This window comes from Salvelinus sp. IW2-2015, linkage group LG23 (assembly GCF_002910315.2).
Source record: "Salvelinus sp. IW2-2015 linkage group LG23, ASM291031v2, whole genome shotgun sequence".
NCBI classification, from domain to species: Eukaryota; Metazoa; Chordata; class Actinopteri; order Salmoniformes; family Salmonidae; genus Salvelinus; species Salvelinus sp. IW2-2015.
In genome coordinates, this window is record NC_036863.1 from 46435559 (window position 1) to 46459527 (window position 23969).

At 41.8% G+C, this 23969-nt stretch overlaps 3 protein-coding genes across 6 annotated transcripts in view; 2 read left to right on the forward strand and 1 right to left on the reverse strand.

Moving 5' to 3' along the window:
* LOC111951199 (rho guanine nucleotide exchange factor 15) overlaps positions 1-963 on the forward strand; it is a 32444-nt gene extending 31481 nt beyond the window's left edge. The window contains exon 17 of the mRNA XM_023969264.2: positions 420-963. Coding sequence (XP_023825032.1) covers positions 420-571 — 152 coding nt within the window. The 3' untranslated portion in view covers positions 572-963. The remainder of the gene's footprint in view (positions 1-419) is intronic.
* Positions 928-18480, reverse strand: LOC111951200 (uncharacterized). 4 transcript variants are annotated; one of them, XM_023969266.2, is made up of 19 exons: positions 18089-18478; positions 17345-17397; positions 17169-17258; positions 16293-16417; positions 15904-16047; positions 15695-15763; positions 15284-15484; positions 14917-15013; positions 12903-13120; positions 12355-12508; positions 11703-11899; positions 11436-11553; positions 11034-11239; positions 10746-10863; positions 2118-2287; positions 1799-1896; positions 1560-1705; positions 1355-1401; positions 928-1106 (listed from the first exon to the last, which is right to left on the reverse strand). In XM_023969266.2, exons 1-18 carry the CDS (start codon positions 18235-18237, stop codon positions 1367-1369), a joined length of 2388 nt encoding a protein of 795 aa, XP_023825034.1. In that variant the 5' UTR covers positions 18238-18478; the 3' UTR covers positions 928-1106; positions 1355-1366. The 4 variants fall into 4 exon arrangements, 3 of the variants coding, with proteins under 3 accessions (XP_023825034.1, XP_023825033.1, XP_023825035.1); XM_023969265.1 differs by having other exon boundaries at positions 1355-1410; XM_023969267.1 differs by lacking the exon at positions 17345-17397 and having other exon boundaries at positions 1355-1410.
* A 778-nt stretch (positions 18481-19258) lies between these two features.
* On the forward strand, positions 19259-23113 carry LOC111951100 (mitochondrial fission 1 protein). The gene is made up of 5 exons (XM_023969115.2): positions 19259-19460; positions 19880-20012; positions 20193-20269; positions 20839-20944; positions 22796-23113. The coding sequence occupies exons 1-5, from the start codon at positions 19416-19418 to the stop codon at positions 22900-22902; spliced, it is 468 nt and encodes a 155-aa protein (XP_023824883.2). The 5' UTR covers positions 19259-19415; the 3' UTR covers positions 22903-23113.
* Positions 23114-23969: the final 856 nt, after the last annotated feature.

Sequence of the window (23969 nt, forward strand, 5' to 3'; positions counted from 1 at the left end):
CTTGAGAGGATCTGCAGAGAAGAACGGGAAGAACTCCCAAATACAGGTTTGCCAACATTGTAGCGTCATACCCAAGAAGCCGCCACTAGGGTGTAATCATTGCCAAAGGTGCTTCAACAAAGTACTGAGTAAAGGGTCCGAATACTTATGTAAATGCAATAAAAACTGTTTTTGCTTTGTCATTATGGGGTATTGTGTATAGATTGAGGGAATCTTTTACATTTATTTTAGAATAAGGTTAACGTAACATTTTGAAAAAGTCAAGGGGTCTGAATACTTTCCAAATGCACTGTACAATGTGAAAACCTTTTCCATTAATCACAATGTAATCTCCCTCTGAAGTATATTTTGTCACCACAGTACATTTTTAAATCTCTCTTTTCCCCTTTATGACTAATGGTATGCCCTGCGTCCGTCAGGTTGGTACAAGGGGATGCGTCTGTCTGACGGAGAGAAGGGTTGGTTCCCTAGCAAAAGCGTGGTGGAGATAACCAACGAGCATCGGAGGAGACGGAACCTTCAGGAGCAGTACCGCATCGCTCAAGCTGCAGCTAATGTCACAAAGAACTAACTACCTGCATATTTGTATGTGTGTCCCAAATCACACCCTATTCCCCATATAGTGCACTAGTTTGGAGAAATGTCCAATGGGTCCTGGTCAAAAGTAGTGCACTATAAAAAGGTATTACAGTGCTATATTTGGGACAAAGCCTATGTCAAGCCAAGGATTTCTCTAACCCTCTTTTTCTTGTTTGCACTTGAGCTTTAACTCAAGTGCATCATATACATACACTTTTGTAGCTGTATTAGTTAAACTAATAGTGTTATACTACTCTTACCTACACCTGCTGCCAAATGCTCCCCATCCACTGTGATGTACTGTATTGATGGAAATCTTTCCTAGACAAAAATCAATCAATAAACATGTTTATATGCCAAATTATTATTTTATTAGACAAACATTATGTGTCATGATGTTGTATAAGGCTGGGCTGTGACTGGCCAAATCAGGAACAGCCCAGTATACAGCGATAATGCCAGGACCCCCTGGCATCATGGTGACCAGGTTTATCATTGGTACGTGTACACCTCAGAGGACAGGGGGCCTGCGAATACAATACAACACACAAACAAGATAAACAGTCACTAAATGTCCTATCATAGGTAGTTGCCTCTCCAATGCCTTCAAGGTATCAAAGCTGTGTACAGTAGTAGTAGTATTAATTATTGAAAGTTGTGGGAAATTATTAAAGTCAACATGAAATATGTTCCAGAGAACATAAAAATGTAAAAACAGTTGCTCAACAGTAAAAGATAGCAATGCTTAAACAGTGTAATCTGCAAAGACACATACCTGCTACTGATGTCAACCTCCAGCTGGTAGCCCATTACGTTTTCTTCCTATAGGGACTCAGAGGACAAGTGGTTGGAAAATGCAATCGTAGCCATGTCAGAATAGAGGCATTAAAAAAGGGACAGTATTGGCAAATGTTGCCAATAGAAATGTCAAGAATAGAGTTGACATGACTCCTTATTCTATTCAGATGGATGAAGCTCACCTCTGATGAAGGGGTGTTGCTGGGACCCTGGGTGATGGTGGTGGGAGCGAGAGGCTCGGCTGTGGGGCCAGGCAGGGAGGGCCCGGGGCTGGTAGATTGTCAGGGCACGGGTCCCATTCGCTGGGTGGATGCAACCAATTGGGATACTATAAAGGAATTAAATGGAGCCAATCAATCAAAAACAGACCGAGTGGAAATATTGGAATATGGTTGCAAAAGGTGGAGAAAATATGTCTCACCTGAAGTGGGGATATGGGGAGCTGAGGGTCTTCAGATCTATGGGGACTTTGGGCCGATACCGGACTTCATTGGTGTACACCAGGTGATCCTCCACCAGCTGGGTAGAAAGGAGAGTCATCAGGTGTTGTAGAGAATAAAATCCAAAACAATGGCACAAGAGTAGAGATTCTTCAACTCTTCCCTTCATCGAAACCCATCCCATGATATTTCTCATTTAGTCAGATCTCGCAACAAAAGACCAACAAAAGTAATATGGTATTATTGAACAGAGGAAATCAAAGTTGCTGATGCTGTAGAGTCGAGATGAGGACCACTCACAGTTGTGGAGGTGCCACAGGAGTCTAGAGAGAAGCTGTACAGAGCCCTAGCTCCATCAGTCTCTATGGGAACACAGGAGGCATCCAGCAGGGATGTTAGCCTGGGGTTGACGGCTGAAGAAACCCTGGATGTATCCACCAACACCACCATCCTGTTGTCTGGGAGGCACACTGCATGGAGAGAGAAGGGAAGAACATCCAGACTTCAGAAAAGCAAAAGGACCACCATAGGAATATCATTTTATTTATTTTTGGGAGGACCACTTTCTAAACTACTGTGAGCACTGATAACATGCATTTAATAAGGAGCCACAGATTTTTGACTTCAGTCAATATACAGTATCATCACTAGTGATAATAGATTGACTGAAGTCAAAGAGAAATCAAATAATATTTAAGACGAAATAGTTAAGTTCTCTTTTATTTAAGCAGACTAACATCTCTACACTTGAAAAAGAAAAAAGGAGAGCCTCACGAGGAGCTCAGATGCAATATTTGTATAGCTTCATTAGGGTATAATTTCCAACACTGTGGGTCACTAATTTAAATACTTTGAAAGGACACACATGGACGTCTAATCATGGCCGGGTGTGACGTGATTTCATTGGTTGATTTACAGAACATGTAAAAAAAAGCATGAATGATAACATATGATCATAGATACAAACATTAACAATGGAGAGCAAAAACACAATCACAAGAATGGCTTCAGATCAAAGTCTACGTTGAGACCGAAGGTAGCAAGGGTCTTTAAATTAACGATCCAGGCGGCCTCCCGTTTTAACAATAAATTGTCAAGGTCACCCCCTCTCTTAGGGAGGGTGACATGTTTGATGCCGATATAGCGAAGAGACAAAATAGCTTACAAAAAAGTGGGCCACAAATGGGTACGGCGAGTTTTTGCACAATTCATTTGCGCTTTGTTCTACCCACATCATTTACCACAAGGACAAGTTATCAGATAAATAATTGCCTTAGTGGAGCATGTGATAACACCTTTGATTGAGATCTGTTTCACTGTTTGGAAGTGCCATTGCACTTGTAGTTTCTATCCGGTAGAGGCGCAAATAGACGGTGTGCAGGGGTATTCTGGGGTGGTAAATCAAAGTTTACCAATTGATCTGAGATTTCTGCCCCGCAAAAATACAACCGGCAAACATTATCAACACTCATCGGATCAAAGAATGTGCCAATGTTTGTGAAAGATTCCCTTAATTTGTTCAGAGCACTTTGAATAGTTTGTAGTAAGAACGCAAAAAAGCTTATTTTTGCTACACTGTCCTTGAGAGGTTTCGATTATCTCAATAGCACTACTGATCTGACCATTTTTGTAACCCCTCTCCTTGAATTGTCTTTGCATCTCAGCTATGTTTTCTGTCGAAATCTGGATAATTTTTTGCTAATTCTTTAAATTCCACAGAATTGGCTGTAGGGCAAACTGTTTTTCAAGGGCAGCGGGTGATCTCCATAAGCCCTCAACAAACTTATGATCGGTAGGTTTCCTGTCAAGATCAGTGTATAGAACATTATCCTCACACAAAATCAAAGGTTACAGGAAACTGATTTGATGTGTGTCAAACTGCATAGTAAATCTCAGGTGTTCAGAACAAGAGTTAAGAAAAGCATGGAACGCCTGGAACTGTTTTGCATCACCCCTCCACAGAACAAAAATATAAATGTAACGTTTCCAAATAATAATGTTAGGCCCCAAAAATATTTTTGAGAAGATTGAGAATTGACTGTTTCTCCATGTAACCCACATACAAATTAGCATTGTTAGGAGCCATAGGGGGATCCCATAGCAGTACCCTTTGTCTGGATAAAGAAATAGTTTAGAAACATGAAATAGTTATGTGTGAGTACGATTTCATCCAATGTTATGAACTACCTTCCATTGCATGCATTATTTGGGTCACCGTTGCAAAAGATACTGAGATACCTACTGCAGCCTTCATCCTCCACATACTGTACAACACCCATTCTGCCAGTCACATTCTGTTAAAGGTCCCCAAAGCACACACATCCATTGATCACTACTCTTTCCAGCTCACTGCAGCTATCGACTGGAACGAGCTGCAAAAAACCCCACTCAAACTGGACAGTTTTATCTCCATCTCTTCATTCAAAGTCTCAATCATGGACACGCTTACTGACAACTGTGGCTGCTTTACTATTGTTGTCTCTACCTTATTGCCCTTCGTGCTGTTGTCTGTGCCCAATAATGTTTGTACCATGTTGTGTTGATGCCATGTGTTGCTATCYTGTGTTGCTGCCATGCTATGTGGTTGTCTTAGGTCTCGCTTTATGTGGTGTCTCTAGTCGTGATATATATTTTGTCCTATATTTTATTTATTTATTTTTAATCCCAATCCCTGCAGAAGGCCTTTTGGTAGGCCGTCATTGTAAATAAGAATTTGTTTTTAACCGACTTGCCGAGTTAAGTAAAGGTTCAAGAAAAATAAATATAGCTGCCCTCGGATTGCCGTGCAGATGAAATTTCAGCCCGCCCTGAGAAGCACGAGATTGAACTTCACGCAACTTTCTAGAATTTTCCCCTTTAGTTAACACTATCAACGGTTCGCTCTGTTGTGGGAACTGTGCTCGAATCAACGTAATATTAGGCACTTTTAATGTAACATACCGAAACAAATGAACTATGCGAAACTGTGCAAGTGGTTTTCTTGTAGGCAGAGCCCATTGGAGTAGGATTCTATTGCATTGACATGCACAACTCAAAGCCACTTTATGCTTGATCCGAAAATGTGTTCGGAGGCGCCATATGGATGGTGTGACGCACTTGCGAAGCCTCCACAGGTTTGCAGAGGCCAAATTGAGCTCCGTACCGCATCGCCATGCGCCTCAAATTTTTTACAAATGCGGAGGGCACCGTATATCTCCGCATTGACATGATTGGTTGATGGTATGTGAGGGCGGGAGGTCCTGTATAAACACAAACTCACTTCCTTCACAACTTCCATCACCGCCTGGTACGGCAACTCTACCGCCCGCAACTGCAGGGCTCTCCAGAGGGTGGTGCGGTCTGCCCGTTGCATCACTGGGGGCACACTGACTGCCCTCCAGGACACATACAGCACCGAATGTCACAGGAATGCCAAAAGGATCATCAAGGACATCAACCACCCAGGCCACGGCCTGGTCACCCCGCTACTATCCAGAAGGCAAGGTCAGTACAGGTGTATCAAAGCTGGGACCGAGAGACTGAAAAACAGCTTCTATCTCAAGGCCATCAGACTGTTAAATAGCCATCCCTAGCCAGCTACCAGCCAGTTACTCAACCCTGCACCTTAATAAGAGGCTGCTGCCCTATATACATACAATCAATCACTGCTCACTTTAATGTTTACATACTGCTTTACTAATTTCATATGTATATTCTGTATTCTCTTCTACTCTATTTTAGTCAATAACATTGCTCGTCCTAATATTTATATATTTCTTAATTCCATTCTTTTACATTTAGATATCTGTTAGATACTACTGCACAGTAGGAACTAGGAACACAAGCATTTCACTACACCCACAATAACATCTGCTAAATATGTGTACGTGACCAATAAAATGTGATTTGATTCCATGTTTTGTCGGTTTACTAAACTGATTTAGAACCAGAGTTACCGCAAGTCAGGAGCACTGCCTCCGCTATTCCAGCACCATTTCAACTTAAACATCAAATCAACTAGGCTATATATGCTTAGTTTAATTAATACAAAGAAAACAATCTTAAAAAAGACACCAAAAACTATTTAGTCCAATCAATGTTCCTAAATATCATGTTGCTGTTCACGGTACTGATTTCTGTGTGTGTGTGTGCGGCGCAAGTAAAGAATTCAAGTTGACTCAACGTAGTTGTTGCCATCCTCTCTTTCATGTTGGCAAAACAGTCTATGGCTTTGTCATACAGTACACTTTTGTTTTTTGTTGTCATGGGCTACCTAGCTAAAAAGCTTGCTAGCCTAACTTCCTCGCATGGGCAACAAAGAATCAGCTAAGCTAGCCAGCTAGTTAAAGGGAGCTTACTGGGATACAAATGTAACTTCAATCGTCTCAGGCCAGTGGCACAATATAAGAATTAATGGTTAGAAAAGATTCGCTGTCTTAATCATTGGCCTGTACAGACAATTAACTGAAAACCACAAATCCAAATTCCCAATCCATGGTTTAGGAAAGGGATGATTTAGCCTATTTCACCTCCTTAAAATCCCCAGAATGAAATCGAAGATAACTCAAGAAATCTGTAATTCATTTAGATGTTTTTGCCAAGGATTTCTTAATTGCACAACTAACTAAGGTGTTTGGTGCCGTATTTCTCAAGTTACAAAATGTGCAACGCGTTGTCTTATGTATCTATTATGGATCCCCATTAGCTGCTGCCAAAGCAGCTACTCTTCCTGGGGTCCAGCTAATTTTAAAAACATTACAATACATTCACAGATTTCACAACGTGTGCCCTCAGGCCCCTACCACATATCAACAGTACTAAATCCATGTGTATGTATAGTGCATATGTTATTGTGTGTGTGTGTGTGTGTGTATGCATGTGTCGGTCTGTGCCAATCTTTGTGTTGCTTCACAGTCCCCGCTGTTCCATAAGGTGTTTTTTCCCCCAATCTAATTTTACTGCTTGCGTCAGTTACTTGATGTGGAATAGAGTTCCATGTAGTCATGGCTCTATGTAGTACTGTGTGCCTGCCATAGTCTGTTCTGGGGACTGTGACTAGTCTGACTTAGGGACTGTGAAGAAACCTCGTGGCATGTCTTGTGGGGTATGCATGGGTGGCCGAGCTGTATGCCAGTAGTTTAGACAGACAGCTCGGTGCATTCAACATGTCAATACCTCTCATAAATAAAAGTAGTGATGAAGTCAATCTCTCCTCTACTTTCAGCAAGGAGAGATTGACATGCATATTATTAATATTAGCTCTTTGTGTACATCCAAGGGCCAGCCGTGCTGCCGTTCTGAGCCAACTGCAATTTTCCTAAGTCCTTTTTTGTGGCACCTGACCACACGACTGAACAGTAGTCAAGGTGCGACAAAACTAGGGCCTATAGGACCTGCTTTGTTGATAGTGTTGTTAAAAAGGTAGAAACTAGGGCCTGTAGGACCTGCCTTGTTGATAGTGTTGTTAAGATGGCAGAGCATTGCTTTATTATAGACAAACTTTTCCCCATCTTAGCTACTGCTGCATCAATATGTTTTGACCATGACAGTTTACAATCTAGGGTTACTCCAAGCAGTTTAGTCAACTCAACTTCCACATTATTTATTAAAAGATTTAGATGAGGCTAAGGGTTTAGTGAGCGTTTTGTTCCAAATACAATGTTTGTAGTTTTAGAAATATTTAAGGCTAACTTATTCCTTGCCACCAACTCCGAAACTAACTGCAGCTCTTTGTTGAGTGTTCCAGTCGCTGACGTGTATAGTGTTGAGTCATCCGCATACATAGACACTCTGGCTTTACTCAAAGTCATGTCATTAGTAAAAATTGAAAAAAGCACAGGGCCTAAACAGCTACCGTGGGAAATTCCTGATTCTGGATTATATTTGAGAGGCTTCAATTAAAGAACACCCTCTGTGTTCTATTAGAAAAGTAACTTTATCCACATTATAGCAGGGGGTGTAAAGCCATAAACCTACGTTTTTCCAGCAGCAGACTATGATCGATAATGTCAAAAGCTGCTCTGAAGTCTAACAAGCCCCCCCCAATCATTTTATCATCAATTTCTCTCAGCCAATCATCAGTCATTTGTGTCAGTGCTGTGCTTGTTGAGTGTCCTTCCCTATAAGCATGCTGAAATTCTGTTGTCAATTTGTTTTACTGTGAAATAGCATTGTATCTGGTCAGTTTTTTCCCAAAACTGTATGTAAACAAAGTCGGAACTGCTGGGCAGGTCTGTCTCACGGTCTATGCTATTGGATAGAGAACAATCACTGCAGCTGTTCACCCCATGTGTAATCAGTGCCTGTAATCTGGATCAGGTTATTAAATCAACCTACCAGGGTGTTTACAAACACTACAGGAACAAGATCATCCACATGCATTGATCACATTTGTACTAATACTGTAGAGCTTTTTACTGAAGCTGTATCCATATTAATTTGATGCAGTGATCACAATATAGTTGCTGTTATCCAGGAAAGCCCAAAATAGTATATGTTTTTTAAAAAGGGGTCTAAGATTTTGCTGTGACTTATGTCGATTATGTAAGAACTATTTGTTGGTCTGATTAATAAGGAGCATCCAGATGCTGCACTTGTAAATATGAAATTGCTTCTTCCAATTATTGATAAACATGCACCTGTTAAGAAACTAACTGTAATTGAAAAACTATGGTTGAAATAGATGAGGGAAAAGGAGTGGCTAATAAGTTTGGCTGAACATTTGACTGACTGACTGCAAATTGAGAAATTATGTGACTAAACTCAACAATAAGAAATTGTATTATGAAGCCAAAATCAATTATATAGAGAATTCTGGAAAACATTGGAGTACTTTAAATTAAATGGGTAGAAAGAAGTTAAACTCCATCTTCAGTCGAATCAGATGGCTTATTCATCACAAAACCATTTGATGTTGCCAATTACTTTAATTATTTCTGCTTGGACACCCCATGCCCACATTTACCAGTCTTCCACACCAAATAGCGTGAAGCCACAGGGCTCTTCTTGCAGGCTCTATTTCCCTACATGGGAGCATTGCAAACCACAGGTCAGGGTTTTTGACCTGGCTAGATGTACTGTACATTGAACAACACCTCAGCTTTTTTTCTGTATAACAAAACAAAAAAATCATCAATGAAGTTGCCTCTTTCTTCTACAATGGGGGTCAATAGGAAATAATGTTGGTTTTCCCAATTCGTGGGCATGGTTGAGGGGAATTCCATATTATTAAAAGAATACCAGTCTATACCGGTCTATGCTGGAACTAATGGTAGGATGGTAGGATGATGCTATAGTAACCGTGCTATTCCAAACAAAAAAATCACAGCGGAATATAAACTGGATAATACCATTTGGGACGATGACATGCTTCTTTTGAGCCTAAAATGAAAGAAAATTGTCACGCCATTATAAGAGGAGATCCTCCCTCGGTTTATAATCCTTACCGTATTGTATACAGGGCACTCGGAAGGTATTCAGACCATTTTTTTTTCACATTGCATTACGTTACAGCCTTATTCTAAAATGTATTAAATAGTTTTTCCCGTCATCAATCTACACACAATATCCCATAATGACAAAGCAAAAAGTGTTTTTTAGACATTATTGCAAATGTATTAAACAACAAACGGATATATCACATTTACGTAATTATTCAGACCCTTTACTCAGTACTTTGTCGAAGCACCTTTGGCAGCGATTACAGTCGTTTTGGGTATGACGCTACAAGCTTGACACACCTGTATTTGGGGAGTTTCTCCCATTCTTCTCTGCAGATCCTCTCAAGCTCTGTCAGGTTGGATGGGGAGCGTTGCTGCACAGCTATTTTCAGGTATCTCCAGAGATGTTCAATCGGTTTCAAGTCCAGGCCACTCAAGGACATTCAGCGACTTCTCCCAAAGCCCCTCCTGAGTTGTCTTGGCTGTGTGCTTAGGGTCATTGTCATCCCAGTCTCAGGGCCTGAGTGCTCTGAAGCAGGTTTTCATCAAGGTTCTCTCTGTACTTTGCTCCATTCATCTTTCCCTCGATCCCGACTAGTCTCCCAGTTCCTGCTGCAGAAAAACATCCCCACAGCATGCTGCCACCACACTTCACCGCAGGGAAGGTGCCAGGTTTCCTCCAGACGTGACACTTGGCATTCAGACCAAAATAGTTCAGTCTTGGTTTCATCAGACCAGAGAATCTTGTTTCATGATCAGAGTTCTTTAGGTGCCTTTTGGCAAACTCCAAAAGGGCTGTCATGTACCTTTTACCGAGGAGTGGCTTCCGTCTGGCCATTCTACCATAAAGGCCTGATTGGTGGAGTGCTGCAGAGATTGTTGTCCTTCTGGATGTTTCTCGCAGAGTGACCATCGGGTTCTTGGTCACCTCCCTGACCAAGGCCCTTCGCTCTCGATTGCCCAGTTTGGCCGTGCAGCCAGCTCTAGGAAGAGTCTTGCTGGTCCCAAACTTCTTCCATTTAAGAATGATGGAGGCCACTGTGTTCTTGGGGACCTTCCCATATCTGTGTCTCGACACAGTCCTGTCTCGGAGCTCTAAAGACAATTCCTTTAACCTCATGGCTTGGTTTTTGCTCTGACATGCACTGTCAACTGTGGGACCTTGTATAAACAGGTGTGTGCCTTCCCAAATCATGTCCAATCAAGTTGTAGAAACATCTTAAGGATGATCAATGGAAACAGGATGCAGCTCAGCACAATTTCGAGTCTCATAGCAAAAGGTCCAAATACTAATGTAAATAAGGTAGTTTTTATTTTTATACATTTTCAAAAATGTCTAAACCTGTTTTTGCTTCGTCATTTTGTGTGTAGATTGGATGAGGAAAAACATTTATTTAATCCATTTTAGAATAAGGCTTTAACGTAACAAAATGTGGAAAAATACTTTCTGAATGCACTGCATAATATGTATGCATGTAGGAGGGTACTGTAAATGCATTGGTTGTTTTACCCAGTAGTTCCTTCACAAGGAAGACACAGCGCTGGGTGAAGGTGTGCTCCTGTATGGCCGTCTCTCTGTCCTCCAGTGTCATTCTCACAGTTACCACCAGCCCCTGCAAACTCAGACCCTGACGGAGAACGAGAGAGCAAAAAAGAGGAACCGGCTGGGATCAAGAGATGAAGGCTAAATATGGATATAGAGCCACTTTGATTCGACTTTGTTATACCCACTACAAAAACGTACATTGCCACCCATAACAAATAGAACCCAACAGCTAAACTGGTTTAGTCCCCACACCTCGTAGGCCATGCCAAGGCCGTAAAGAGGGATCACCATACTGAAGTAGTCCTGCCTGGTCTCCAGGGCGTAGTCGCCCATCTCCACCAGCTCCCAGTCCAGCCTGCGACCCCCCACGTACACCTCCCACTGGGTGTCCATGTTTCCGTAGTGCAGCTGCAGACGCACCCCTTTATCAGAGCACCCCCCCTCCACTCTGGGCAGGACTGGAGGACAGGGGAGGGAGAACAGAAGGAGGAATGGATGGGTTGGAGGGATTGATGGATAGGCATAATTCTCAAGTCATGGGATCGTTTCAGGTGTTAGCCTACCTTACAGTAGCCTACCATTTGAGTTTAATTTAACCTTATAAGCGCACAGACGGGCTGTGCTTGTATGGGAATGCATGCGAGTCATACATACCAACATCCTGTAGGACAGCCTCCACGGTGGCAGGGTGGTGGTACAGGTCAGAGTGGGGGGAGATGGAAAGAGTGAAGGTCACTGCCAGACTGTACCTCCTGTACCCCTGCCCAAGATACTACAGGACATCAGCAAAAAATATGTAGACTAAGGTCAGAGCTTCAGTATTGAACACACACACAGAGCAGTTTCACTGTTCCTTAATCTCATACATGAACTGCTTCAGTGTTTCTAGTATCACACTGACTGGTAATAACATGCCCTCACCTTCTGGGAGACCAGATGGTGTGAGAAGGGGGTCTTCAGTAGGTAGGCATGGGTGCCATTGGGGAAGGGGACCTGTGAGAGGGAAACCCCTAGCTGCTCTGCCATGGACTGGTCCCCCACGGTGATGTTGGACAGAGACACGTCATGGGGGAACAAGCCCAGAGACACAGAGAACTGTCCCTCAGAGGGATTGGTTTCTGCAGGAGGAAGAACAGTCATAACTTACAGTATGGAATGTTCCCTCATTAACATGTTGGTGGAAGTTAACCTGGTTCCAGATCCGTTTGTGCCCTCTTGCCAACTCCTATGGTCATGTCGTTGTCAGACGACGACCATAGGATTTGGCAAGACAGGGATGAGCACACCCGGGTGCAGAGTTTCCCCAAACTTCGTCCTGCCCCCCCTGGTGCAAGTTTTGGTTTTTGCCCTAGCACTACACAGCTGATGCAAATAATCAAAGCTTGATGATTGGTTGGTTACTCGAGTCAGCTGTGTAGTGCTAGGGCAAAAACCAAAATGTGCACCTAGGGGGGTGCCCCGGGACCGAATATGGGAAACCCTGCCCTGCTGGAGGCTCTTAAGTTGGCCAAAGCGACAGAAAGGGGAGATAAGCAACTTTCTTTTTAATTTGTATGGTATGAGGACTACTTGCCGTTGATAAGGATTGGTGTCTGAGGCAGATGGATGATAGAAAGGGGTCTAAAGGAGCGGTATTCAGTGTGAGCCGACTGAGAATCCTCCCACTGGTGCATGTAGAACAGGTCAATGAAATAGGACTGGGAGTACTGGCCATCCACCACCTGGCTCTGAGGGAGAGAGTAATGGTTAAGGCAACATAAATCAATGGCATTATGAAAAGCATAATGAAGCTGCAGCATCAAGGAGACAAATCAAAGAAAGGAGAGGCTGGGACACTGCACATACGCTGCTTCTGAGTGCTTTATTCCCCACAAAATAGAAACTCCATAGAAACATTTGTCAGTTGTGCATGTCACCTGCTCACACTTCAAATCAAGCCACCCATTTCTTCACTAAAATAGTTGATACAATTATTTATAATAATAAAATAATCAATACTTGACTGACATACCACCTGTATTTGTTAGGAAATTAACTAAGTACAGTTCGTGATTAAAAAAACTGGGATAAGAACTAAAAAAAACTGTGAAATTAAAGCTCCATCTCCTTTGTCTGTAATACCTTGATGTAGCCACCTTCTGCACCAAATGGAATCCTGATCTCCACGGCTCCATCCTTTTCCTGTATGTCATATCCTCTCTGACGGGCCACACAGTCACTCAGGTAGCGTCCCTCCACTCCCACCGTCAGGCCCTTGTCTCTGAAGGGGGGCTGCACCAGGGTGGACAGCACCTTGGGGAACCTCCACAGAATGTGCTTCCCATCCATGGAGGCCTTGTCTGGAGAAGAGGGGATAAGGTACTAAAACTGCTGTAGAGGCCAATTAGACCTGATCCCAGAACAGTTTATGCAGTCTTGCCAACTCTTATGGTTATGGGCAGGTGTGTTTGGAGTTACAATGACCATATAAAGTAAAAGTTGGAAGTTCACATACACCTTAGCCAAATTAAAAATAATAATAAACTCAGTTGTTCACAATTCCTGACAATTAATCCTCATAAAAATTCCCTATCTTAGGTCAGTTAGGATCACCACTTTATTTTAAGAATGTGAAATGTCAGAATAATAGTAGAGAAATATTTATTTCAGCTTTAATATCTTTCATCACATTCCCAGTGGGTCAGAAGATTACATACACAATTAGTATTTGGTAGCATTGCCTTTACATTGTTTAACTTGGGTCAAACGTGTCGGGTAGCCTTCCCACAATAAGTTGGGTGAATTTTGGCCCATTCCTCCTGTCAGAGCTGGTGTAACTGAGTCAGGTTTGTAGGCTTCCTTGCTTGCACACGCTTTTTCAGTTCTGCCCACAGATTTTCCATAGGATTGAGGTCAGGGCTTTGTGATGGCCACTCCAATACCTTGACTGTGTTGTCCTTAAGCCATTTTGCCACAACTTTGGAAGTATGCTTGGGGTCATTGTCCATTTGGAAGACCCATTTGCGACCAAGCTTTAACTTCCTGACCGATGTCTTGAGATGTTGCTTCAATATATCCACATAATTTTCCTACCTCATGATGCCATCTATTTTGTGAACTGCACCAGTCCCTCCTGCAGCAAAGCACCCCCACAACATGATGCTGCCACCCCCATGCTTCACGGTTGGGATGGTGTTCTTCGGCTTGCAAGCATCTCCCTTTTTTCTCCAAACATAACAATGATCATTATGGCCAAACAGTTCTATTTTTGTTTCATCAGACCAGAGGATATTTCTCCAAAGAGTACGATCTTTGTTGCAAACCGTAGTCTGGCTTTTTTTTATGGCGGTTTTGGAGAAGTGGCTCGTTTTACTGCGGATATAGATACTTTTGTATCCGTTTCCTCCAGCATCTTCACAAGGTTCATTGCGGTTGTTCTGGGATTGATTTGCACTTTTCGCACCAAAGTATGTTCATCTCTAGGAGACAGAACGCGTCTCCTTACTGAGCGGTATGATGGCTGCATGGTGTTTATACTTGCGTACTATTGTTTGTACAGATTAATGTTGTACCTTCAGGCGTTTGGAAATTGGTCTTGGCTGATGTCTTTTGATTTTCCCATGATGTCAAGCAAAGAGGCACTGAGTTTGAAGGTAGGCCTTGAACTACATACACAGGTACACCTCCAATTTACTCTAATTATGTCAATTAGCCTATCAGAAGCTTCTAAAGCCATGACATAATTTTCTGGAATTTTCCAAGCTGTTTAAAGGCACAGTCAACTTAGTGTATGTAAACTTCTGACCCACTGGAATTGTGATACAGTGATTTACAAGTGAAATAATCTGTCTGTAAACAATTGGAAATATTACTTGTGTCATGCACAAAGTAAATAGATATCCTAAACGATTTGCCAAAACTATAGTTTGTTAACAAGACATTTGTGGAGTGATTGAAAAATGAGTTTTAATGACTCCAACCTAAGTGTATGTAAACTTCCGACTTCCGACTTCAACTGTATGTTGGCAAGACCACACAATCAGATCTGGGACCAGGTTAGAGGCAAATGGGGTCATGTTCACATATCATGCATTCAATTACATGAATGAAATTCAGTTATAAACCGTCTATTTTCCAATGATCAAAAGAGATGTACTTGTGGTGCAAGCAACCGAGGTGTCCACTCTTAGAAGTGTCCAGTGGTGTTTGTAAAGAATGGTGGCACTGACCACCTCCACCTCGATACCTTTCTCCTGAAATAGTTATAAAAGGTTTCACATTACTTAGCCAAGCAGAACTGAGTCAAGCTGCACTGGACAGTTGTTGGAACTGCACTGGAGAGGACATTGTGAAAAGAAAATATCCAATCCAGAACAGCATGGTTTAGGTTATCGCGATAGCGTGAAAAGGGTATTGGTGAATCTGACCAGTAATCCATAGGAAATAGAGCAAAGCAAACTGACCTAAAGCAGTATTGATATACCAATGGAAACAGATCTACAGCCCTGGCTCTGCAGTCTGACCTGTAGGGTGTAGGCGAGGCGGGAGCCATAGGCACAGCGCAGCAGAACACGTGTCTCTGTGGTGTTGATGTGGTAGCCCAGGAGATGGGCCATCTCTACAGGCAGGGTCTTCTCTTTCATAGAGGGTCTCCCATCACTCCCCTGCTGGTCACCTGGCACCCGGAACACCACACGCCACTCCCTCAGACCCTCCTCCGACCACTGGAGAGAGATCACAAGGTATTAAATCAAGAATTCAAAGGCATTGAAAGAGGTGGATATGGGGAACAACAAAACACTATTGAATTGAATTTTATTTTGACCAACAGATAAAGTATACATCTACAAGATGTGTATTTGATCACAGTGGAAAGCACTTGAAAGCATGAATGGCCCTCTCGTTGGCCTCTGTGTGTGAAAGGGAATATGTACCACAGGTGGTGGTGTCATCCATTCCAGACCCTTGTGGTTGGCGGGAGGGACCTGTTTAATGGCAGACACCTAATATTGGAAAATAAAGAATTGAACAACGATATGCAAAAACATTCTATCCTAATGAATATTGAGTAAATCATGTCAGACGATAATACATCAAAAAGGTACAGTCAGTCACATATAGCTCAGTTAAAATTTTCCATGACCTCCATATAGTTCTCCTCACAGACGATCTCCCGGGGATTCCATGGCTGTTGTACAGGGCAGGTCAGCTGGAGAGGGTAGGACATCTCCTCACCGTCAACATCTCTGTTCACAAACCACACCAGCATTCGGAAAGCAGTGTCTTTCTGAAGAACATAATATAGCAGGAGGCATACTAATGAAAATGCTAAAGGTAGAAACTGACTCAGGCACACATGATCATGATTTGTTCACACTTGAATCATTAGGAACCCTTAGAAGAAAAACAGGTGAACACTCACTCACAATTAAAGGTTGATGGTCTTAGTTCTTTAGAGGCTGCCCCCAGATACCCTCCTATTCGTTATGAATCCCCAAACTGTGACTTCCAGACACTGATAGTAATAATCACCTCATTGTGTACATGACAAGCCAGGTAGGAGGCACGGAGGACCAGGTCCCCCCAGGAGTCCAGCACCATGGTGTAGCCACATTCTGCAGCCCCCTGGCCTGAGAGGGTGTGGGCACCACTGCCGTCTGGTTGGTTGGTTGGTGGGGGGGGGGGGGGGGATTAGAGTAGAGTGGTCATTTCTATGACCTGTTCATGTGATGCAGTGATACAAGCCTGATACTTGGTAGCTACATTTTAAAACAGCAGTGATACGTGAATTCTTCCATATAGCCGTTACACAGTATGTAGCGTAAAGCATAGCATGGAGAATTTACGACCAACCTTTACTTGGCGATGCTTCCTCAAGTCCTAACTTGGAAGAGAACAAGTCTTCTAAATTTTCATGTCTAGTTACAGGGGGTTAGTTTAAATGTAGAAAATGTTCTGTTATTAAATGTTTTGCTCCGTGAAGTAATCCAACAATATTGTACTCTGCCATCTTGTCTATTTAAAATCTTCTCTCACTGATTGAGACAGGTGGCTGTCCACCCCAAAGTGCCGCATGTCAGGATGAAATTCACCAGTCTCGATCAATGAGAAGATTTGAAATAAACAAGACATTGTGTACACATTGTTGGATTACTTCATGGAGCAAAAAAATACATATTTTTTTTAAATGGAGCATTTTCTAAATTTAAACGAACCCCCTGCAACTAGACATGGAAGTTTAGAAGACGTGTTGTCATACAAGTCGGGAATTTAGGAAGTATCGCCAAGGTTGGCTGAATTCTCTGTTTTATGCTTTACACTACCTCCTGTCTAACAGCTGTATGTATGGAAGAATTCACATATCACCACTATTTCAAAGTGTAGTTACTTACTATGCATCTCACTCACCTTCAACATCAAACCTAAACTTCTGACCAAGGAGGCTCGACTTGACTGACAGCCAGAAGTGGCGATCCTGACACTCAGTTCTGAACATTCCTTCACAAAATAAAGAGGATAGTCAGGTTGTCACTGGTTATGAAGTGAGTAGAGACTAGAGGGATGCAGGTTTGATACCAACTTACCAATGGGTATGGTGTCAGTAGCATAGATGGGAAGTATGCAAAGCAAAAGTACACTAAAGAAAATCAAATAAGTCAGTCACAGCACACAAATTAATTCCTTGGGCATGACACCAGGTGTGAAATCATTAAGGTGATTCTGTTGCAAAACATTTCGCAACAAACCATTTACTTCAAAAAGAAAAGAAAACAAGAGTTTCTATTGTACAAATTCAGTAAGTCCCTCCCTGTTTTATGTTTGCTCTGGGGTGTATTCATTCCACCGATTGTTGCAAAACATTTCTTAAACTGAAGCAAACAAAATGGGGAAGGACCTACCTGAATTTTATTTTTAATATTTAACTAGGCAAGTCAGTTAAGAACAAATTCTTATTTGCAATGGCGGCCTACACCTAACGACGCTGGGCCAATTGTGCGCCGCCCTATGGGACTCCCAATCACGGCTAGTTGTAATACAGCCTTGAATTGAACCAGGGTCTGTAGTGACACCTCTAGGGCTGAGATGCAGTGCCTTAGATCGCTGCGCCACTCGGGAGCCCAATTTGTTCAACAGAAACTAGTTTGGTGGGTTTTCTTTAGATTGGTTCTTAAACAATAAACGGTTTCCGTAATGAATACACCCATGCAATATATCAACTGCTACAACAGTCAAATCTGAATACCAACTCCACTCCAACGCTTTGGACACTTTTTTTTTTTTTTACATTCGTAGGCCTAATATACTTTTAAAAAACCAAAGCAGCTCACCAGATAACTCTTTCACCTTTCATAATTGTGATTTCATAAACAACAAGGTTCTTGTGCATTTGTAAAGTTAACTTATAATTCCAAAATTCTTTTTTTCTTTCACATTTGTTGTACTCTTGAATCAGGCACATTGTCTTATCAGCTGCCATTTTGACTGGGTGAGAACCACACACCTGGCAGGTGAATCAACAATTAGCCTAATTGCATAGGCTATGTCTCTACCGTTTTTTAAGCTATATTACAGTCAAGACTTCCCCACTAATAGTAATTATGGCAATGTTGTTGTAGCATTTTCATTCAAAGATTGTAATGCAAAAGGGAAACAAAGCGCTCATTTTCAGCTTCATGAGCCAGGTGGAATAACAAGGGCGTTTCTCTGCCCGGCGTTGTTGACGCAAGCCAGATCTTACAACGCCTTGATTGGTATTTTAAGTATGAGCTAACCACATCATCTGTTACAGCAGTCTGTCAGTCGATGACACAGCCGATAATGTGGCGCGCAACCATTGGTCTGACAGGATTTACACTATGGGAAGATCTCAATTGCAGCCTGGTTTTCTATTATTTTATTTATTGTATTCACAGGAATGTCCCTGTATTGATGTGTAATACTGTTATATTGTGGCCAATTTTTTTTTTTAAATTACGACACCCAAATTGAAATAAAAAAAATGATAATACAATCACAATTGCATTCTCCTTGAATCCTTCTCAAAACCAATTGGAAGAGAAAGCCAAAGGTCCCTCCCCTCTGAACTTCTCCTCCAATGGAGGAGGCCGTCATTTCTAGTAACGCGCTAAAATGGTGCTAGCCAGCCAATCGTGTAGGTGATGGAAGATATAGTGAGTTGAGATTGGTCAATAGCCCGCGATGTCAGAGAATTTGCAAAAACTTCAGATGTGCGTTCAATTCGCTTGAACGTTTGCTACGTTGCGGAATGGTTTGTACTGAATGACACGTTTCCCCAAAATGCGGGGGTGTATTCATTACGCTGATTCTGTTGCTAAACGCTTCGTCTGTTAAGCGTTTTGTAACAGAAACCGTTTACTCCAAACAGCTTTATTTAGTTATTAAAATGAAGTTGTTGTTCAGTCCTGTCTCTCCTCAAAAAATAAGCAAGAAGTTGGAAGGAACCCTGTGGACTTCACATGGAAGAATTTATCATTTATGCGCAGCTTGTGGCAAAAACGTCGGACTATTCAGATTGGAAAGGCAACGTGTGGAAACCATACCCACTTTGAAGAGCGTTTGAGTAAATTGTTTATTTTGCGAAACCTTTGCAACAATTTGCGTAATGAATACACCATTGTTACTTCATCCGGAAACATGGAGGCTGTCGTCTGTGATGTTGTTTCACCAGAGGATCTCTTGGTAAGTTTTATTCCTCCTACATGGCTTCTTTGGCGATTTGACCTAGCTGACATTGAACGTTTAATTTGGCCTTATCGGGGTATCATTTATTGGAAATATCGAGGCCAATTCAGTAGAACTAGTTAAAGTAACGTAAACTAACGTTAGCTAGCTAACGTGACTGTAGCTTCTAACTAACGTTAACTAGCCTGTCGTTGTTGTTTGGATATTAAAGTGATGTTATACAGTGGTTCTAGATAGCATTATTCGCTAGCAAGCTAGCCATGTTTTTGGAGATAGCTAATGAATCAGATGTGATCGACAATACGAAGCTCTAGCTAACTAAGAGAACGTGTCATAAGCTCAACCATTATTGCAATTTAATAGCCGTCATTGCATCATTCACCATCAGCCATTATTGCTGGACATTTTTTTTGCAGAAATTTGAGAAGAAGTATTCTACAGAGTTGGCTAAAGGGGATTTGACCAAAGACACAAAGTTTGAGTATGCGTGGTGTCTGATCAGGAGCAAATTCCCAGATGACATCAATAAGGGCATCGTTCTGCTGGATGGTAAAACATCAATTGGACACCGACTCATTAGCTTAGTCACATATATGATTGTGCATATACCCGACTGTTATGATCGATGTCAATGCCAAACAGATATGGGACCAGGCTACTAACATTACACCCCCACCATTTAAACTGAAAGTGAACAGAGATGCTAATGTTTTTTTTCTGTCCCTACAGAGCTGGTTCACAAGGGTACCAAGGATGACCAGAGGGACTACTTGTTTTACCTGGCTATTGGAAACTACAAACTGAAGGTGCTGTGATTGTAGTTTTTACCCTTGCCACTGTCCTACTTGCTGTTGGGGGTCTAGGCTGGGTTACTGCAAAGCACTTGTAGGCTTCACGAAAACAGTTGATGGGTGCATGTGATACAATTATGTCTTAATTTGACCATGTCCAGGGATTGATGTTAAAGTCTGAAAGGCACTTGCCCATCTGGCAAGTCGGGAGCGTTTTTTTGTTTCCCAAAGATTATGATCACTTGTCCGAAAATGTAAAATAGCTATTTACACTCTAAAATACATCGCCTGCCTTTTCCCCAACAGGGGAGGAATCAGAAAGATCCGTGCTGGAATTCTTTGTCTTTTGGTTATTAGTAAAAACATTATCAGAGCAGCCTCAACTTTCCCTACTACCATAAATTGTCTGTCTTTCAATTAAACAATGGGGAGGAACATGAAAGACCAGTTTTAGACTACTAGAATTATTAGCAGTTTGGTTGTTTTTATCATCTACTCAATGGGGTAACCTCGACGCATGTTCAGTGTACTTGCCCCAGGAAATAAGGCAACGCTTAATATCCATCCCTGATGTCACGCCACAGGAGTATGAGAGGGGCCTGAAATGCATCCGGATCCTCCTGAAGAATGAACCAGGGAACACGCAAGCTCTGGATCTGGAGAAGCTCATAGTGAAGGCCATGAGGAAAGGTGAGGTCAGGGTTAGTCTGAGTACCAGTCTGTTTGTGTTATCATGCCAACTCCTTGTAAATCACTGTCATGCCAAACATGACAATTCTATAAAGAGTTGGCAAGAAAGGAGAAACAGACATGGCAACCAGGGTAGGGTAGAGTGGTCAATCAGGAGTTTACTGAAAGATGTGTGTCCCACACATCCATCAGCAATATTTGGTATTGAAGATTAGTCTTCAATGTTATATGCATAGCAGTAGGTACAATTTAAGTCTACAGTCAAAATAACCATAGGTGTGTTTGAACACCTGGTGTAGTTTAACAGAAATGTTACGCTTTAAAAATGTGTAAGTATGAAATTTGATAGATACTCTACGGGGATTGGCTTGCTTGAATGTACAGTTGAAGTCTGAAGTTTACATACACCTTAGCCAAATATATTTAAACTCAGTTTTTCACAATTCCTGACATTAAATCCTAGTAAAAAATCCCTGTCTTAGGTCAGTTAGGATCACCACTTTATTTTAAGAATGTGAAATGTCAGAATAATAGTAGAGTGATTTATTTCAGCTTTTTTTTCTTTCATCACATTCCCAGTGGGTCAGAACGTTACATACACTCAATTAGTATTTGGTAGCATTGCCTTTTAAATTGTTTAACTTGGGTCAAACGTTTGGCCACTCCAATACCTTGACTTTGTTGTCCTTAAGCCATTTTGCCACAACTTTGGAAGTATGCTTGGGGTCATTGGACATTTGGAAGACCCATTTGCTTTAACTTCCTTACTGATGTCTTGATGTTTCTTCAATATGTCCACATAATTTTCCACCCTCATGATGCCATCTATTTTGTGAATTGCACCAGTCCCTCCTGCAGCAAAGCACCCACACAACATGATGCTGCCACCCCCGTGCTTCACGGTTGGGATTGTGTTCTTCGGCTTGCAAGCTTCCACTTTTTCCTCCAAACATAATGATGGTCATTATGGCCAAACAGTTCTATTTTTGTTTCATCAGACCAGAGGATATTTCTCCAAAGAGTACGATCTTTGTCCCCATGTTCAGTTGCAAACCGTAGTCTGGCTTTTTTATGGCGGTTTTGGAGCAGTGGCTTCTTTTTTGCTGAGTGGCTTTTCAGGTTATGTCCATATAGGACTTGTTTTTACTGTGGATATAGATACTTTTGTACCTGTTTCCTCCAGCATCTTCACAAGGTCCTTTGCTTTTCTGGGATTGATTTGCACTTTTCGCACCAAAGTACGTTCATCTCTAGGAGACAGAACACGTCTCCTTACTGAGCGGTATGACGGCTGCATGGTCCCATGGTGTTTATACTTGCGTACTATTGTTTGTACAGATGAGTGTGGTACCTTCAGGTGTTTGGAAATTGCTCCCAAGGATGAACCAGACTTTTGGAGGTCTGCAACTTTTTTCTGAGGTCTTGACTCATTTCTTTTGATTTTCCCATGATGTCAAGCAAAGAGTCACCGAGTTTGAATGTAGGCCTTGAACTACAGCAACAGGTACACCTCCAATTGACTCAAATGATGTCAATTAGCCTATCAGAAGCTTCTAAAGCCGTGACGTAATTTTCTGGAATTTTCCTAGCCGTTTAAAGGCAAAGTCAACTTAGTGTATGTAAACTGCTGACCCACTGGAATTGTGATACAGTGAAATAATCTGTTTGTAAAAATTACTTGTCATGCACAAAATAGATGTCCTAACCGACTTGCCAAACTAGTTTGTTAACAAGAAATTTGTGGAATGGTTGAAAAACAAGTTTTAATGACTCCAACCTAAGTGTATGTAAACTTCTGACTTCAACTGTAGGTATATATATTAGGCCAAAAACATTTGTTTGTCTCCCCAGATGGTTTGGTCGGCATGGCGATAGTTGGAGGGATAGTTGGAGGAGTCGGCCTTGGCGTCGCTGGATTGGCTGCACTCATTGGGATGGCTGCATCAAAGAAGCTCTAAACTATTTGCACAACCCTACTGCCAAACCCCTCCAGATACCCAGAATGCCTCAATATAACACTGGCTGAATTGAGTATAACACTCTCCTACCTAACTACCTACCTACCTTTTCTTTCAATAAATATAACAATTAATCCTCCCTTTCCAAACTAATTAAAAGTGAAATTATATTTTGTAAAAGGGAACATTAAAGTAAAATGTTGGGACACAACTGTTTTTGTTGCTGTACTGAAAGGATGTAATCTTAACACTGTATTCATGAACAGAAGTTTTGCTAATTTATTCATTACTATTTGAGTTATTGTAAGACAAGCCACCATTGCTCTATGCTGAAATCATTTTAGGAAGGTTTTGAATGCTTTTCTTCCGCTTTCCCTATTATTTTAACTGCCTCAGTATCCATACAGTTGAAGTCAGAAGTTTACATACACCTTAGCCAAATACACTTTAATCCTAGTAAATATTCTGTTTTAGGTCAGTTAGGATCACCACTTTATTTTAAGAATGTGAAATGTCAGAATAATAGTAGAGAATGATTTATTTCAGCTTTTATTTCTTTCATCACATTCCCAGTGGGTCAGAAGTTTACATACACTCAATTAGTGTTTGGTAGCATTGCCTTTAAATTGTTTAACTTGGGTCAAACGTTTCGGGTAGCCTTCCACAAGCTTCCCACAATAAGTTGGGTGAATTTCGGCCCATTCCTCCTGACAGAGCTGAGTCAGGTTTTAGGCCTCCTTGCTCGCACATGCTTTTTCAGTTCTGCCCACACATTTTCTATAGGATGGAGGTCAGGGCTTTGTGATGGCCACTCCAATACCTTGACTTTGTTGTCCTTCAGCCATTTTGCAAGTATGCTTGGGGTCATTGTCCATTTGGAAGGCTCATTTGCGACCAAGCTTTAACTTCTTGACCGATGTCTTGAGATGTTGCTTCAATATATCCACATAACTTTCCTACCATGATGCCATCTATTTTGTGAAGTGCACCAGTCCCTCCTGCGGCAAAGCACCCCCACAACATGATGCTGCCAACCCCGTGCTTCACGGTTGGGATTTTGTTCTTCG

What these genes read in the sequence shown, in the direction of transcription:
- LOC111951100 (XM_023969115.2), top strand. Translation starts at nt 19,416, where the DNA reads ATGGAGGCTGTCGTCTGTGATGTTGTTTCACCAGAGGATCTCTTG. An exon ending in TTGGAAACTACAAACTGAAG is followed by an intron (nt 20,270 to 20,838) that starts GTGCTGTGATTG and finishes GTCACGCCACAG; the next exon opens with GAGTATGAGAGGGGCCTGAA. An exon ending in AGTGAAGGCCATGAGGAAAG is followed by an intron (nt 20,945 to 22,795) that starts GTGAGGTCAGGG and finishes TTGTCTCCCCAG; the next exon opens with ATGGTTTGGTCGGCATGGCG.
- LOC111951200 (XM_023969265.1), bottom strand. Translation starts at nt 18,237, where the DNA reads ATGGCAGCTGATAAGACAATGTGCCTGATTCAAGAGTACAACAAATGT. An exon ending in TACTGACACCATACCCATTG is followed by an intron (nt 17,259 to 17,344) that starts GTAAGTTGGTAT and finishes TATTTTGTGAAG; the next exon opens with GAATGTTCAGAACTGAGTGT. An exon ending in ACCATCTGGTCTCCCAGAAG is followed by an intron (nt 11,554 to 11,702) that starts GTGAGGGCATGT and finishes GATGTCCTGTAG; the next exon opens with TATCTTGGGCAGGGGTACAG.